A 16,473-nucleotide genomic window follows, 5' to 3' on the forward strand; every position below is an offset into this window, starting at 1 on the left:
CAGGCCCCCCACCACCCAACATGCTCACTACCTGTAATAAGTTAGCATGTTTGGAGGTGAAACCCAGAGGTGTTTCATTTTTTAACAAGTTCCTGGAGTGGTTCTAATGTACGGCCCAGTTTGGAAACCATTTATCTGGGCCAACGCCTTCATTTGCAGATCAAGGTCCTGGGCCTAGAGCTTCCAAACAGCCTGCCAAGGGCCACACACTGGGCAGGAGTGTTTTGTCTTTTCCCCATTGCCTTTTACTACCATGCTACTTAAAAAATAAAAAGTTGTTCCATGTCTGGACAAGAAAAACAATGTTCCTGGTTTCATTCAGGCAAAGCTGGGAAACTTGAGTAGCACGTGTTTTGCTACAGTGTGACTCTTCCCATGCTGTTCTTTTGTTTTTGTAACAAGTTCATAGGTCCCCTGTGTCCTGTTAGGTCCCATGTGTCCTGTGGGGCAGTCCTGTGGCGGCACTGCCTGTGGAACTCTCTGAGCCCAGTGTCCAGCACTATGACTCCTGCTGGTTGTATGGGAAGTGGTCCTGAATCCATCACTTCACCTTCTTGGGAAACAGGCAGAGGGCTGGGTCACCCAGTGTTTCCTTTCATGGTTTATCTAAGCATGTAAAGCAGCATCAGACACGTTGCTTCCTCTCTTGAGAAAGGAACTGGAAAAAAGCCTGCAGGGGAGTAGAATTTGTATTTGTTTCATGCATTAATATTTAAAGTGACCGGGCATGCGGTGGTTCACTCCTGTAATCCCAGCACTTTGGGAGGCAGAGGCAGGCAGATCACTTGAGCCAGAGAGTTCAAGACCAGCCTAGGCAACATGGCAAAATCCCGTCTCCACAAAACATAAAAAGCTAGCCAAGCATAGTGTAGACCTGTATTCCCAGCTCCTCAAAGGCTGAGATAGGTGAATCACTTGAGCTTGGGAGGTCAAGGCTAGAGTGAGCTGTGATCATACCACTGCACTCCAGCCTGGGTGACAGAGTGAAACACTGTCTCAAATGACAACAACAAATTTTAAGTGTACTAATTATATGCAGCATGAACATTAGCAAGATGCTGGGCCAAGATCTGTGATGGTGGTTGGAACCTTCAGAGGTAGCAATACTGTTCCAAGCTTCTAGCTTACGAGATTTTCCATTGTATAGGGTGATACTTGAGTATCTGCACAAATAAGTGCTCCCTTACTAATAGTCTGCACTGAATATTTTAATACATTTAAAATTAAAAGCTACATTATAGCCAGGCACCATGGCTCACACCTATAATCCCAGCACTTTGAGAGGCCTAGGCAGGTGGATTGCTTGAGTTTGGGTTTGAGATCAGCCTAGGCAACATGGTGAAAACCCTTCTCTACAAAAAAAAATACAAGGATTAGCCGGGTGTGATGGCACACACCTGTAGCCCAACTACTTGGGAGGCAGAGGTGGGAGGAGCTCTTGATCCCAGGAGGTTGAGGCTTCAATGAACCAAAATCATACCACTGCACTACAGCCTGGGTAACAGAGTGAGACCCTGTGTAAAAAAAGAAAAAAAAAAAGAAAGAAAACCTGCATTATTGATCTCAGGTTTGCAAAATGGTTGTGTAGCTATGATTGCTTTCTATGCTTAGTGATTTCTTTCTAGTTCCTTTAAAGTATTCTCTAACTTATTTGTAGAGAGAAATAAAAACAAAAACAAAACATTAACTAGAAAGCCAGAGGAGGAATTCAGTGATTATGCCTCCTGTGAGAACTTCCTGGTGACTCCGAGTAGCCCAGAGAAGCAACACAATAGGGAGAAGAGGCCTGCATTCAGCTGCTAAGAGTTGCTAGGAGTCACGTGCTGCTCACTGTAGCCAATTAATTTTGAATTCAGTGTTAGATCTTACAGGTTTCTAGAAAGACCAGAAATCTGGCTTTTGCAAAAACTCATCCAGTTGTTAAATGTAGCTTCTCTATCTCTGTTCTTTTTTTTTTTTTTAATGTCACACATATCTGTGGTTAGGTTGGTATCTATTGTACCTTGATGTCAGGGTTCCAGCCCTGCCTTGATCTCAGGTCAGCCTTGAGTGTACTCTGAGCCTCCTGTGCCTGCATCCTGCTCTCTGAAAGGGGTCATCACTGTCCTCCCCATCCTGCTGGGCTCTCCCTTACCAGCTCTTCCCTGGCCCCTAGCTCAGAAACACAGGGTGAGCACTTACATCTTCATTTCTTTCCACAGTGGAGAGAAGCAGGTTTCAAGAAATGCTGTCACTTTTGGGCCTAGAGATGTACCAGGTCCAGAAACTCAGTCTCCAGGACTCTCTGCAGATCAGTTTTGACAGCATGAAGAACTGGGCCCCTCAGGTTCCCAAAGACTTGCCCTGGAATTTCCTCAGGAAGCTGCAGGCCCTCAATGCTGATGCCAGGAATACCACCATGGTGCTGGACGTGCTCCCAGACGCCAGGCCTGTGGAGAAGGAGAGCCAGATGGAAGAGGAGATCATCTACTGGGACCCAGCTGATGACCTTGCTGCCGACATTTATTCCTTTTCTGAGCTGCCCACCCCGGACACGCCAGTGAACCCCTTAGACCTTCTCTGTGCCCTGCTGCTCTCCTCAGACAGTTTCCTGCAACAAGAAATAGTGTTGAAAATGGCCCTCTGCCAGTTTGCACTCCCGCTCGTGTTGCCTGACTCAGAGAACCACTACCATACATTTCTGCTGTGGGCCATGCGGGGCATTGTGAGGACATGGTGGTCCCAGCCCCCAAGGGGCGTGGGGAGCTTCCGGGAAGACAGCGTGGTCTTGTCCAGGGCGCCCACCTTCGCCTTTGTGCGCATGGACGTTAGTAGCAACTCCAAGTCTCAGCTTCTCAATGCCGTCCTCAGCCCAGGCCACAGGCAGTGGGACTGCTTCTGGCATCGGGACCTCAACTTGGGCACCAATGCCCGGGAGATTTCGGATGGGTTGGTAGAAATTTCCTGGTTTTTTCCCAGCGGAAGGGAGGACCTGGACATTTTCCCAGAACCTGTGGCCTTTCTGAACCTGAGAGGTGACATCGGGTCTCACTGGCTGCAGTTTAAGCTCTTGACAGAAATCTCCTCTGCCGTGTTTATACTGACTGACAATATCAGTAAGAAGGAATACAAATTGCTGTACTCCATGAAGGAGTCAACCACAAAATACTACTTCATCCTGAGTCCCTACCGTGGGAAACGTAACACAAACCTGAGATTTCTGAATAAATTAATTCCTGTGCTGAAAATAGACCACTCTCACGTCCTGGTGAAGGTCAGCAGCACTGACAACGACAGCTTTGTGAAGAGGATCCGGGCCATCGTCGGGAATGTGCTGCGGGCACCCTGCAGGCGGGTGTCTGTGGAGGACATGGCACACGCAGCCCGCAAGCTGGGCCTAAAGGTCGACGAGGACTGTGAAGAGTGTCAGAAGGCGAAAGACCTGATGGAGAGGATTACCAGGAAAATCAAGGACTCGGATGCCTACCGAAGGGATGAGCTGAGGCTGCAGGGGGACCCCTGGAGAAAGGCAGCCCAAGTGGAGAAGGAGTTTTGCCAGCTCCAGTGGGCCGTGGACCCCCCCGAGAAACACAGGGCTGAGCTGAGGCGGCGGCTGCTAGAACTTCGAATGCAGCAGAATGGCCACGATCCCTCCTTGGGGGTGCAGGAGTTCATCTCGGGGATCAGCAGCCCCTCCCTGAGTGAGAAGCAGTACTTCCTGAGGTGGATGGAGTGGGGCTTGGCGCGAGTGGCCCAGCCGAGACTGAGACAGCCTCCAGAGACGCTTCTTACCCTGAGACCAAAGCACGGGGGCCCCACAGACTTGGGGGAGCCGCTCTGGCCTGAGCCCCTGGGGGTGGAACACTTCCTGCGGGAGATGGGACAGTTTTACGAGGCCGAGAGCTGCCTTGTGGAGGCAGGAAGGCTGCCAGCAGGCCAGAGGCGTTTTGCCCACTTCCCCGGCTTGGCCTCGGAGCTGCTGCTGACAGGGCTGCCTCTGGAGCTGATCGATGGGAGCACCCTGAGCATGCCTGTCCGCTGGGTCACGGGGCTCCTGAAGGAGCTGCACATCCGACTGGAGAGACGCTCAAGGCTGGTGGTCCTGTCAGCCCTCGGGGTGCCGTGCACGGGCAAGTCCACGCTCCTCAACACCATGTTTGGGCTGCGGTTTGCCACAGGGAAGAGCTGTGGTCCTCGAGGAGCCTTCATGCAACTCATCACAGTGGCTGAGGGCTTCAGCCAGGACCTGGGCTGTGACCACATCCTGGTGATAGACTCCGGGGGGTTGATAGGTGGGGCCTTGACCTCAGCTGGGGACAGGTTTGAGCTGGAGGCTTCCTTGGCCACTCTGCTCATGGGGCTGAGCAACGTCACCGTGATCAGCTTAGCTGAAACCAAGGACATTCCAGCAGCTATTCTGCATGCATTTCTGAGATTGGAAAAAACGGGGCACATGCCCAACTACCAGTTTGTATACCAGAACCTTCATGATGTATCCGTTCCTGGCCCCAGGCCAAGAGACAAGAGACAGCTCCTGGATCCGCCTGGTGACCTGAGCAGAGCTGCAGCCCAGATGGAGAAACAGGGTGATGGCTTCCGGGCACTGGTAGGCCTGGCCTTCTGCGATCCTGAGAAGCAGCACATCTGGCACATCCCTGGCCTGTGGCACGGAGCACCTCCCATGGCCGCAGTGAGCTTGGCCTACAGTGAAGCCATATTTGAATTGAAGAGATGCCTACTCGAAAACATCAGGAATGGCCTGTCCAACCAAAACAAAAACATCCAGCAGCTCATTGAGCTGGTGAGACGGCTGTGAGTGTGCAGAGAAACCCGGGTCAGGTGTAGGAGGCTGCTGTGGGCAGCCCTGTCTGATGGGGCACCCATGTGGGGCTGTGCCCTGGTGTCTGAGAATGGCCGGTGCCCAATCGAAATGAGAAGACAAGCAAAAGACAGAGGGTTTGGAGTCTCCTCAACAGTGTTAAGAGAGGAAGTGACCTCACGGACCAGCTCAGAGATGTTACAAGGAATATAACAGCCCCCAGGGTAGGGAGACAAGCAGAAGTTTGTTCTGTCTCAGCTCCTGTCAAGGATCCCGTGGGGTGGGCCCTCTGTCCAGCTGCTCTCTGTCACTGGCCCCTGGAGTGGGAGCAGCGTCCTGAGTCACTACAGGCCCAGGCAGGCAGGTGGTCCCAGGACAGAGGTGGGGAAGTTGTCCTGAGAAGGCAGAGGTAGGCCTTGCTCCAGCCCAACCCAAGGGCCTCCAGTGGACCAGCGTTCGAGACGTAAGTGCCGGTGGTGTGCAAGGCACTCCCATGGCACCGTATTTATTGACTGATCTGTGAAGCCTTCCCTGACCCCTGCCCAGGAAGAGTTCATTGGTCGCTCTGTTGTGCCCCACAGCACTTTGTTATACCTCTGCCACACACTTCACGCAGTGCGTTGTAACTCATGTGTTTACATGTGTGTCCCCCAGACTGTGAGCTCCTTGAGGGCAGGGACTGTACATTCTCCAGCTCTGTGTCCCCAGGGCCTGGCACATTGTAGACGCTTAATAAATGTCTGTTGAATGAATGAATGCACAAATGATAGTAATGGGCAGATTCTGCCTGTCTGTGCCTTAATTCTCCTGTTTCTCAAAGAAGAGAGCAGCATCTGTCTGAGGAAGAGGTATTTAAGGCAGTATCTGGAATGGTAGCGCAGAGATGCCCCACTAAAAAAAGCTATCCTGTTCTGTCTCTTTAAGCCAGGAGGCATTCTTCAGCTGTTACTGGGGATTGAAACTAAATACCTTCACAGTAACTGAGGTCTTTCCATTGTCACCCCCATTTCACAGGTGAGGAAAAGGAAGCCTAGAACAGGTAAGCCCCTGCCCCGGGCTCACTCCTGGTTGGGCAAAGCTGGAGCGGATGAGGGGTGGTGCTGTCACGCCCAGCCCTGCACCTCTTCCTGTCATCCTCTCCAGACTCCCACAGCTTCTGGGCTCACCCCTGGGCAGCCGCATCTGTGCCAGTTCCTCCTCTGATGACCTCCTTAACCTCATCGACAGCCCACCTACCACCATTTGAGCCAGAGGCTTGGCCAAGGACTTGGGACTTCTGCCCTGTCAGTTCTCCCGCTGGAATCCTTGCCTGTCCTGGCCCTTCCCAGGGGCCACCGTGACCTCACTGGGCCTCAGAACCCCACCCCAGCCCTTTCACAAGCTCTAGGAAGTTCTGCTTGATCCTCTGGGCCTTGGGTAGGGCTTGGAGCCTCCTTCTCTTTGTGTGTCTCGACTTGAGAGAAACCAGCCCCTTTCCCAAGAGCTCCTGTTTCTTGTCCTCCTTTCACCAGACTGAGCAAGGGGAGCCTTCAGCTCTCGGGAGCTCACCAGTCCTCTGGACTGGAATCCTTTCTTGAACAAAAGGCTTCCTGGTCCCTCTTCTGGAGGTGCCTGGCAGTCTGCCTGCTGTGGGTTTCTGGATTTTACAGATGCTCCACCTGCTGCTCCCAGGACGTCCAAACTGTTGCCTCTGTGTCCCAGGAGCCTGGTTCTCTGCAAACCTGGTCTCTTGCTAATAAGTTTAGGAAAACCTTTCCTTTTTTTTTTTTTTTCTGCTCTGTTGCCTGGGCTGCACTGCAGTACAGTGGCAAGGTCTCACTGCAACCTCCACTTCCCGGGTTCCAGTGATGCTCAGCCTCTCAATTAGCTGGGACTACAGGCATCCATCATCATAAAAATACAAATAATGTTTGTATTTTTAGTAGAGATGGGGTTTCACCATGTTGGCCAGGCTGGTCTTGACCTCCTGGCCTTAAGTTATCCACCTGCCTCAGCCTCCCAGAGTGCTGGGATTACAAGTGTGAGCCACCATGCCCGGCCTCCTCCCACCCTTTTTGAAGGATCGATGTTTCAAGTCTGTGAACTGTGGATGGGCCTTGCCTTCAGCCCTCCAGTCAGTGCTGCTCTTAGGATTTCAATGAACACAACACCCAGGACCTGCCTGGCACGTCTGGAGCTCAAAATTCTCACCTTCAGGTCTGAGAAGCCCCAGAACTTGCCATGGGGCTACTGGACAGTCATGTTCTTAGAGCCAAGCTTAGCAGAGAGAGCCACCCAGAAAGGTGGACAGGGCAGCAGGCTGCTCACCAGAGCGTGGCCATGTGCTCACAAGGGGTCCCGTCTGATGAAACTGTGAAACCAAGCTAGTACCATCTTGGAGGAAATGGGCCTGAAGAGTGCTTGGGACAAGGACCAAGAGTGTGTTCGCCTCTTCTGTGAGATGGGGTGTAGCTTGCTTCAGCACATTGGATGTCCAGCCTGGTTCTGAACCTCGGCCTTGCTTCCTACTAATATGACCCTTGAGCAAAGTTACTTGGCTTCTCCAAGCCTTAGTTCCCCCTACTAGCACCTGTGTAGGAATGGAAGGTGCTTACACAGTGCCTGCCCTGTGGTGGAAGAGCTGGTCTGTGCATAGGACAAGTGAGGCACCCATCTCCATGTCTACACCATTCTGCACACCCATGAGGCTTGTGCAGAGGAAACTGCCTTCTGCATCAGCCTCAAACATTTTAACATGTCAGATCAGGGTTCATCTTTTAATCAATCAATGGAACCTTAAGAGAATTTGCAGCCATTTCCTTTTTTTTCCCTTTTTTTCTTTTCCTTCTTAGAGAATTTGGAATTAACATTTTTCCTTTTTAATGGTATGTGAAACAGCACTTTCTCACCGATGTTATCTTAATTTACTGAAACACAGTACCTAGTGGGGCTGGTGTTGTGTAGTCTCTCTCTCTCTCTCTCTCTCTCTCTCTCTCTCTCTATATATATATATATATATATATATATAAAACATAAACCTGATCCACTGTTGTGTAGTCTATATATATGTAATATAAACCTGATCCGGTAGCTGCTGCAACTCCTTAGGTGTGGTGTATTAGCCCAGTAAAAGAGAAAATCCTCTAAGTCACTAATAAAATGATTCGGCCATAAACCCATCCTGAAGTCTTCTAAGACTCCAACAAAGCTTCACCAGAGTGCAGCTTTAAGAACACTGATGAATCAGGGCTGCACAAGAGTCGAGATGACCTTGGTCCTAGTCTCATGTCATTTCGTCGACCACACTGTCACCCTGCCACACATTCACTTTGGAGGCCATGGCTTCATCCATGCTGCTGTCTGCCTGGGGGCCCCTTTTGTCTGTCTCTGGCTCTGGCTGACTCTGGCAGAGACATCTCTCAAAACAGCCTCTGGTGCCAGTTGCATCTCCATTCTTGCCCACACAGGGTTCAGGGGACTTTCTGTGCCCTTCTTGGTCCTTAGCACATTTTCCTTGTGTCATCATCTGAGCCCATTATATTTAGATCTCACGGTTTCTGGGAGCCAGGGAGTGGCAGTCTCAGGGGCTGGAGCTCATGAGGCCCATCCCTCGGTCCTGTCTTTCTTGAGTCTGCCCCCCTCTATCCCAAGCACCGGTTTGGATTTTTCAGGTTCTGACTTTTAGCCCAGGGTCCCAGTGTGGCACTGGGCATTTTTAATTGCCCACAGCTCTGATAACAGGAGTGTGGATCCTTGGGACCCCAAAGCTGACGTCAGTAATTATAGCTTGGGCCCTCACCCACCAAACCTAGCCCTTGTGCCTCAACAGAAGGAGAACGGAGGTAGGGGAATAGAGCAGGACCTCTCAGGGAAAATGGCTGAGCTGTCTTGGCATCTGGTTTGACACGCCTCCCTGCTTTACTCATAGGGTTTCAGTTGTTTGACCTATTTCTCAGAATAGAGCTGAGAGCCTCTGGGATTCTTTTTGGTGAACGAGTTATTAGGAAAAAAAGAATCAGGAGGAATAATGTAAAAACCACAGGTTTACAAAGTGTAAAGTGTCAGCAGTTCTGAGTTAGGATAAGTCAGTTGTAAAGAGAACCACCATGAGTGGAGTGATCTCGGCTCACCCTCCAGCCAACAGGAAGGGAGATGGCACCTCACTGCCCCCAGGCTGGATTCTGAAACTCTTCAGGCTCTGGAAGTACAGTGGGGCTGAGGGCTCCTGTTCACACAGCGTGTCTCCACAGCCCAGCCAGTGCTGTATCCCCTGAGCACTCTGGGTGAGCCCATAGTGGCTACACTGCACCGAACTGGACAGATCATCTCAAAGAAGTCCAGACCTCCCAGCAGACGACTCCTCCCTTCCTCTGCCCTTGTAACCAAGAGTGGCAGGCGTGGACTATGGCTACACCCTTTGGACAGCTGCCATAATCTTCCAGGAGCATCCAACAGCCTTCTCCCCTAAAGGGGCTCTGCAAATACACATTTTGGGAGTCTCCCAAATAAACTGAGGTCAGGACACTGGTTCTCAGCCCCGATTGCAAATCGAAATCATCTAAGGGGCATTTTTTTTTTTTTTTTTTTGAGATGGAGTTTCGCTCTTGTTACCCAGGCTGGAGTGCAATGGCGTGATCTCGGCTCACCGCAACCTCTGCCTCCTGGGTTCAGGCAATTCTCCTGCCTCAGCCTCCTGAGTAGCTGGGATTATAGGCACGCGCCACCATGCCCAGCTAATTTTTTGTATTTTCAGTAGAAACGGGGTTTCACCATGTTGACCAGGATGGTCTCGATCTCTTGACCTCGTGATCCACCTGCCTCGGCCTCCCAAAGTGCTGGGATTACAGGCGTGAGCCACCACGCCCGGCCCTAAGGGGCATTTTAAAAGTATGAGTGCCTGCCCTCTCCCCACAGAGGTGGTGTGGGACCCAGAGGCTCTGTCACACAATTGGGGTTAGGAATTTCTGCTTTGAGAGCATAGGAGCAACTTCTGGTTCCTTGTTCATGTCAAAGGCTTATGTCAGAGAAAAAGCAGTCTTACATCCTTGTCCCTGCATTAGGCCCCAGGAAGGGTGCAGATGGGTCCTTCACATGGGGTCATAGGCTCCTGGCCTTTGCCCAGGCAGTCCTCAATATCGAGGCAGTCCACGATGGCCAGTTGGGAGCTGTCTACAGCAAGTCATAGAAACCCAGGCCATTTCCTGATCCTAACATGAGTCTGAACCCTCGACCCCAGGAAGTGAAACTGAAAGAGCACATGCTTTGGAGCAAGAAGCCAGCTACCATTTACTAGTGTTCCGTAACCTCAGGCGAGTCTGTGAGCCTCCATCTTCTGCTCTGTGAAGGCTGGAAATACTGCCTCCTTTATGGAATTGATAGGAGAAGGAAAGTGCATCAAAACAACAACAAATGGAAATTACAGAAAAATAAAACATCCCTAGTCAGATTTTTCTGCTGATGATTTAAGACAGTATAGCAGTTCATACTATACTTACCTGGCAGGGGAGCATACCATGATCACGAAGGTGGTTTTCCCAGGGCAAGGCTTATCCATTGCACTTTGAATGTGCTGACCCCTGCGATTTCCCCAAATGTGGGAAACTCGACTGCATAATTTGTGGTAGTGGGGGACTCCGTTCACGCTTTCCCCTGAAAACAAAACACCAACAATTCATAGTGATGTATAAAAGTCATTTTAAGCGATTTTAATCATGTGAAGACAGACATGACCCCTTTTCCCCGATCGCAGTATAAACAAAGCTAATAAAGGATAAGTAACAAGACATTCGAACCCCAGAAATGTCTGCCACTGAATTGGCCAGTGTGATGCTTGGAAAGATCTAGATTGGTTTGGAGTTCCAGAGACACCTCAGGCATGAGGGAGAATGGCTTGAATAGAGGAAAGCATAAGTTTGACCATTTTATTGCCTACTGCCTTATGGGCAAAACTTGATTCCCAATCACAGCCTTCTTGATGCAGCCCCTGCCCACCTTGGGGGCAGTATGTGTTGTGCCATTGCCACCGCTGCCTCTGATCAGCCCAAGTATCTTGTTTTCCTTTCTCCTTCCCCTTTCCTCTGATAGGGTGGTGTTGCTGTGAGTTCTCACAGAAGCCTCAATAACCGGCTCGTCTCCCTAACGAGATATGTGGCTGTCAAAGACTCATTAAAAACAACAACAACAAAACCCACAGCTGTTCTATTCCTCTGGCAGGCACATCACACTGTAATTTTCACAACCACTATTATTGTGCCCAGTTTACAGATGAGGGAAACTGAGGCTCAGGTTCAGTCATTGCCCCAGTTACATAGCCAGGAAACATTGGGTCCAGGATTTGGACTCAGGCAATTTAGATGCCAGATCCCATGATCCTCACCACCTTGGAGTAAATTAATGAAAACTTAATAATTATAAAATTATTGAACATTATGAAAACTTTAATAAATATTGTCAGTTGAAAAGGATTCCTTAGGAAAAGTTGAAAGTTCTTACATTTGCAAAGTGTTATGGATTGGAGGGCATCTCATTCCTGTTATGTCCCTTTATTCAATATGCAGAACAGTTGGGGGCTACGGTTTTTAAAGATTAAGAATAAAACATTTCTGAGGAAGTGGACATGGAAGACCTTGTCCTTTTATTATGGGTTTTTTGAGAACCTACCTTCATGTAATCAGAGGAGTCTTGGTCATGGAAAATGGACTGGACTGAAGTCAAGACACTGTGTGTTGGTCCCTCTTTCCCTCTCCTCAGTGTGGTCATGGGCAACTCATTTCCACCTTTCTTCCATTTCTCCTCCCCATGGATCATAATGCCGTCCTCCCCCTGACAGGAACCCGCAGCAGTATGCAAGTACTGTACCATTAAGGAGAATGATGTAGGTCCAGAACGGCCAAAATATTGGCGATTTCACATGATTCAACCAAACACAACCCAACATTTATTAAATACTCTCTCGATCCTAATGGCTCTATAAGGTAGTACTATTATGAAGACCCATTTTATAGATAATAGAACTGAGTCTTAACTATACAAAGATTGTTATACATGGGTCTGACTCCAGAGCCCGTGTTTTACCCATTACCGTGTTGAGTTCTAAAATAAAATATCCCGTGTTGCTATTTTTCCGTTTGACATTAATAATTACTGGATACCAATTATAGTGGCGACGCACTGGTTTGAGCATTACAGGCCCTGAGATGTTCTCATGAATTTCCTTGCTCTCTGGCCCTTTCCCCCATACTTAAAATGTTCCTTCCCCAGGGGCCAGTCACCAGTATGGCCACATGTGGCAAACCCATCCCTGCATAACTGCATTAGTCATCCTTGAAGAATTGGGTGACGTTTTAACAAAAACATGTTTCTCTTTATTTGTTGATGAGAGTCTGGAGGGTTTTTCTGTTTTGTTTTGTTTTTTTACGAATGTTATCTGGAGGCAGAACTCAGCAGCCTAATTCCAAGGACCTGGGAAAACGCTTCACTCCTCTTCGAGTCCCGAGGGTGCGGTTGGGCAGGGCTGGGTCCGGTGGGCCGCACACTCATCCCTCGTACTAGGGCTAAGGAGGAAATCTCACGTTTCGCACCCTCAAATTTCCGGATCTGAAATCTGATGCAAGCAGCAATCGTGACAGAGTGAAGAGCGGCGGGATAAGCATTCACAAGGGTGAGCACTCACAAGCCTGAACATTCACAAGGATGCGAGGAAGGCGGGAGTGAAAGCTCACAGCACCACGCGGCCCCGCCCAGAAGAGGGCCCGCCCCGCAGAGGCCCGCCCCACGGAGGCCCTGCCCCGCCCCTGCACCTCCGACTTGGTCTCGTCCGCAGCCGTCCCCACCCCGCAGCACGCTGTGGTACGCGCTGCGTTCCGCGCGGCTCAAGATGGCCGCCTCCTTGTGCGGCGGGTTGCTGCGGCCAAGGGTGAGTGGGCGACGCAGCGGGTCCCGACGAGTCGGAGGTGGGGGGTCCCTAGTTTCCACCTCACGCGCCCTCCTTCTACAGGTGCTGTCCTGTAGCCGACAGCTGCCTTGCACTTGGCGCGCCCTGCACACCTCCGCGGTCTGCGCCAAGGTGAGCACCGCCGGGGTGGGGTCAGGGGTCGGGGCCGGGGTCGGGTCTCGGGTTGGGGTCGGGGTCGGGGACGGGGACGCGGCGAGGGCTGAAGGGGGAGTGGCGTGGGGGTCCGAGGCAGGGCTAGAGTCGGGGCGCGGGGATCTTGGGGTTGGGGTTGGGGAGCAGTGCCAGCTGATTGGGGGAACATGGCTCGGGGTAGAGGTCTGGATGCGGGGTCTCGTGGAGTCACGGCCCCTTTTGTTCTTAGAACCAGGCGGCCCGAGTCCGCGTAAGCAAGGGAGACAAGCCGGTGACCTACGAAGAGGCACACGCACCGCACTACATCGCCCACCGTAAGGGCTGGCTGTCGCTGCACACAGGTGCGGGAACATCAGGCCTCCAAAAGGAGCACTCAATCCGATTGTGTTGTAAACAAAATGAACACGTGTCACAGGTTTCCTTTAACTCGGGGAAATAATGCCAGGGTCAGAAATCTATGGAACCAATTCAAAGGAGACAAAAAAAGCAGAGACATATATAGATCAAGATGTTGAATCAAATTTGAAGATGGATGCAAAACTGACTTTTTCCATGGAGGGCAGGGACTCAATTGATCCTCCACTGAACAGAACTTATTTTACTTGCATATCTACAGACAAGAATTATCTTTCGTTCTTATCAGTTATTTGTAACTTACAGAGCTGTAAAATAAGCTCAGAGTCAAGGAAAGGAGTGAAGCCCTTGTAGAATTTGATAACATTGAAGAGTGCGCTCTAAGGAATGCAGTTTTCCACTGATGCACAACTTTTTCTCTATAAATATATACAGACGACCCTCATTATTCATGAATTCCATATTTTCAGATTTTACTGGCTAAAATTTATTTTTAAGTCCCAAATCAATACTCTGGACACTTTCAGGGTCACTCTGAGATATGGGTAGAGCAGCCACCCGCCAGCTGCATGTTCCGAGCTGAGGTGGGCAAGGCTCTGCCTTGTTTCAATTCTCATACTGTAAAAAGTTTCCTTTTTATGGTCTACAATTTTTTTTTTTTTTTTTTTTTTTGCATTTTTGTCCTTTTTATTAGTGATTTTGCTGTTTAAAATGGCCCTGTAGTGCTGAAGTGCTATCTAGTGTTCCTAGGCAGGAGAAGGCTGTGAATTGCCTTTGGGAGAACATATGTATATTAGAGAATTTTTCTTCAGGCATGAGTTGCTCTTGGCCCTAAATTCAATGTTAATGAATCAACCATGTATATTAAGTAAAGTGTCTTTAAACAAACAAATTAAACTAGGTTATGTATTGACTGACTAACAAAAATATGGTGCTCAGAGGCTAGAAGGAACCTAACCCTTTATTTCCCCTAGGAGCAATGGTTCAGTATTCACTCAGTGTTGGCAGTGACTTTATAGAACATAAGTACTTTGAGCTATTGAGAACCAACTGTGTTTTGTTTAGTACAGGAGTTTTCAACTTGGATGTTTGAGATGCATCTAGAGAACTTACTTAAAATACAGATGCTTGTCCCCCACTCTATCAGGTTCTGGTCTGAGGTTTGGATGTATGTGTGCAGACTCTTAATGAACATTGCGAGAGCTGCAGGGGATCCAGGGTTCACACTGAGAATCCAGTGGTGGAAGCCCTAGGCCTAGCTTGTGAGAAGATTCATGTCCCTAACCTCAAAATAGCTGGTAACCTTATCTTTCTGGCTCATGGGATGGCCAGTGTTTTTATAAGGCAGCCAAGAAAGGCTGGGAAAGGGGTTAGATGTGGTGGCATCATCTGAGTTTTGTACCCTGACTCAGGCCTCCATCTTCCTTTTTGTAAAATAAGAATAATGGTAATACCTACTAAACAGAATTGGCTTGAGAATTAATGACATAACATACCTTGAACTGTAAAGCATTGTTTTTCTTACTCTATTAGCAGAAGAGAAGAGAAGAGGGTGGGGGTGAAGGGTGGGATTGTGCTCAGTGCTTTTGGATGTTGACTCTGGAGTTATGGCAGGGCCGTGGGGCAATGAGGTTGACTTGTCTATGATGCCCTTCCCTCTTCAGGTAACCTGGATGGGGAGGACCATGCCGCAGAGCGAACGGTGGAGGATGTTTTCCTTCGCAAGTTCATGTGGGGTACCTTCCCGGGCTGCCTGGCTGACCAGCTAGTTATAAAGCGCCGGGCTAACCAGTTGGAGATCTGTGCCCTGGTCCTGAGGCAGTTGCCTGCACACAAATTCTACTTCCTTGTGGGCTATAGTGAAACTTTGCTGTCCCACTTTTTCAAATGTCCTGTGCGACTCCACCTCCAAACTGTGCCCTCAAAGGTTGTGTATAAGTATATCTAGGATGATCCCCTTTTTTTTGCATCAAGCTGTAGCCTGCAGAGAATGGAAATGTGGGAAAGGAATGGAATGTGAGGAAATGCATCCCCTCAGAGGACCAAGGCATGGTCTCAGCTGCTTTTAATAAAGACCCTCTATGTTGTCTTGCCTCTCTGTTTTTACTCTTGGATGAGGGAACTAGAGTAGCATTTCTTCGATGATGCTCCAGGGTTTGCAGGAAGGCTGCTGCCAGTTGTTTGAAGTTTGATTCATAGCTACAGTTTGGTGAGTACCTGTGCCAATCATTCTGTCAAACACTTACTAAAGTTATTTGCTGTCTCTCAAAATGGAAAGATCCATTCAGTGTTACTTTTTAAGAAACAAAACAATATGAACATGTATCAAATTGACTATGAAGCTTTCTTACAATTCTACTCCAGAGAGAACTACTGTGAACAGTTTATTATATTTTATTCCCAGATGTACTTTTTTACAGGAATACTTTAATGCACACTCATCGATGTTAAACTCTTATTGAATGCCTATTCTGTGCTAAGCACTTTTCTTAAGTGCTTGGGATCCATTAATGTGCAAAACATTTCATTCCAAGATCACTGCCTTTGCGACACTCACATCCTAGTGAAAGGGCAGGGTGTGTGAGGCAGCATGGTCCAAGTGCATGAAGGAGGAAGACATGCAGGTAAATGGAGGAAGAGCATTTCAGAAAGTTGCATTCACAAAAGCCAGCGCCTGGTGCCAGAAAGTAGCACAGAGGTTGCTGATCCTGACCTTGACCCTCATATCTTGACCTCATGCTGATCTTGACCATAACCTTAATATCTTTAATCTGAACCTGAGCCTCAACCTAACACCTTTTTTACTCTGAACTTGATAATGGCCCTGACCATTAACCATGACCCTAGTGCTGACCTTTACTCAGACCTTAACATGCAGCCTAACCTTCACCCTCACTCTCACCTAGGCCCTCCCCGGGCATGTGTCTCACTCTGAGTCTGACCCTGAACCATGACTCTAATGCTCACTTTGAACTTCACTCTGAACCTGACCCTGACTCTTACCATGACTGTGTTAGTCCATTTTCATGCTGCTGATAAAGACATACCTGAGACTGAGTAATTTATAAAAAAATGTTTAATGGACTTACAATTCCACATGGCTGGGGAGGCCGTGCAATCGTGGTAGAAGGCAAAAGGCACATCTTACATAGCAGACGAGAGAGAATAATAACCAAGCCAAAGGGTTTTCCCTTTATAAAACCTTCAGATCTCATGAGACTTATTCACTACCATGAGAATGGGGAAACCACCCCCA

At 49.2% G+C, this 16,473-nt stretch overlaps 2 protein-coding genes and 1 non-coding gene across 5 annotated transcripts in view; all 3 read left to right on the forward strand.

Annotated features, from left to right (window-relative positions):
- URGCP (upregulator of cell proliferation) overlaps nucleotides 1–5,796 on the forward strand; it is a 50,155-nt gene extending 44,359 nt beyond the window's left edge. For all 3 annotated transcript variants that reach the window (XM_012439228.2, XM_021675873.2, XM_021675872.2), the window contains one exon: nucleotides 2,202–5,796. In XM_012439228.2, the coding sequence (XP_012294651.2) occupies nucleotides 2,202–4,795 (2,594 nt within the window). In that variant the 3' untranslated portion in view covers nucleotides 4,796–5,796. The remainder of the gene's footprint in view (nucleotides 1–2,201) is intronic.
- Nucleotides 5,797–10,264: 4,468 nt separating this feature from the next.
- On the forward strand, nucleotides 10,265–10,429 carry LOC135270764 (U1 spliceosomal RNA). The gene has a single exon (XR_010338897.1). It is a non-coding gene; the product is annotated as a U1 spliceosomal RNA (small nuclear RNA).
- A 2,205-nt stretch (nucleotides 10,430–12,634) lies between these two features.
- Nucleotides 12,635–15,304, forward strand: MRPS24 (mitochondrial ribosomal protein S24). Its single transcript, XM_012439229.3, has 4 exons — nucleotides 12,635–12,692; nucleotides 12,774–12,842; nucleotides 13,093–13,204; nucleotides 14,882–15,304. The coding sequence occupies exons 1-4, from the start codon at nucleotides 12,654–12,656 to the stop codon at nucleotides 15,163–15,165; spliced, it is 504 nt and encodes a 167-aa protein (XP_012294652.2). The 5' UTR covers nucleotides 12,635–12,653; the 3' UTR covers nucleotides 15,166–15,304.
- Nucleotides 15,305–16,473: the final 1,169 nt, after the last annotated feature.

Source organism: Aotus nancymaae, unplaced genomic scaffold (assembly GCF_030222135.1).
Source record: "Aotus nancymaae isolate 86718 unplaced genomic scaffold, 86718_ANA_hifiasm-v0.15.2.pri h1tg000065l, whole genome shotgun sequence".
Lineage (NCBI taxonomy): Eukaryota > Metazoa > Chordata > Mammalia > Primates > Aotidae > Aotus > Aotus nancymaae.

What these genes read in the sequence shown, in the direction of transcription:
- MRPS24 (XM_012439229.3), top strand. Translation starts at nt 12,654, where the DNA reads ATGGCCGCCTCCTTGTGCGGCGGGTTGCTGCGGCCAAGG. An exon ending in CCTCCGCGGTCTGCGCCAAG is followed by an intron (nt 12,843 to 13,092) that starts GTGAGCACCGCC and finishes TTTTGTTCTTAG; the next exon opens with AACCAGGCGGCCCGAGTCCG. An exon ending in CTGGCTGTCGCTGCACACAG is followed by an intron (nt 13,205 to 14,881) that starts GTGCGGGAACAT and finishes TTCCCTCTTCAG; the next exon opens with GTAACCTGGATGGGGAGGAC.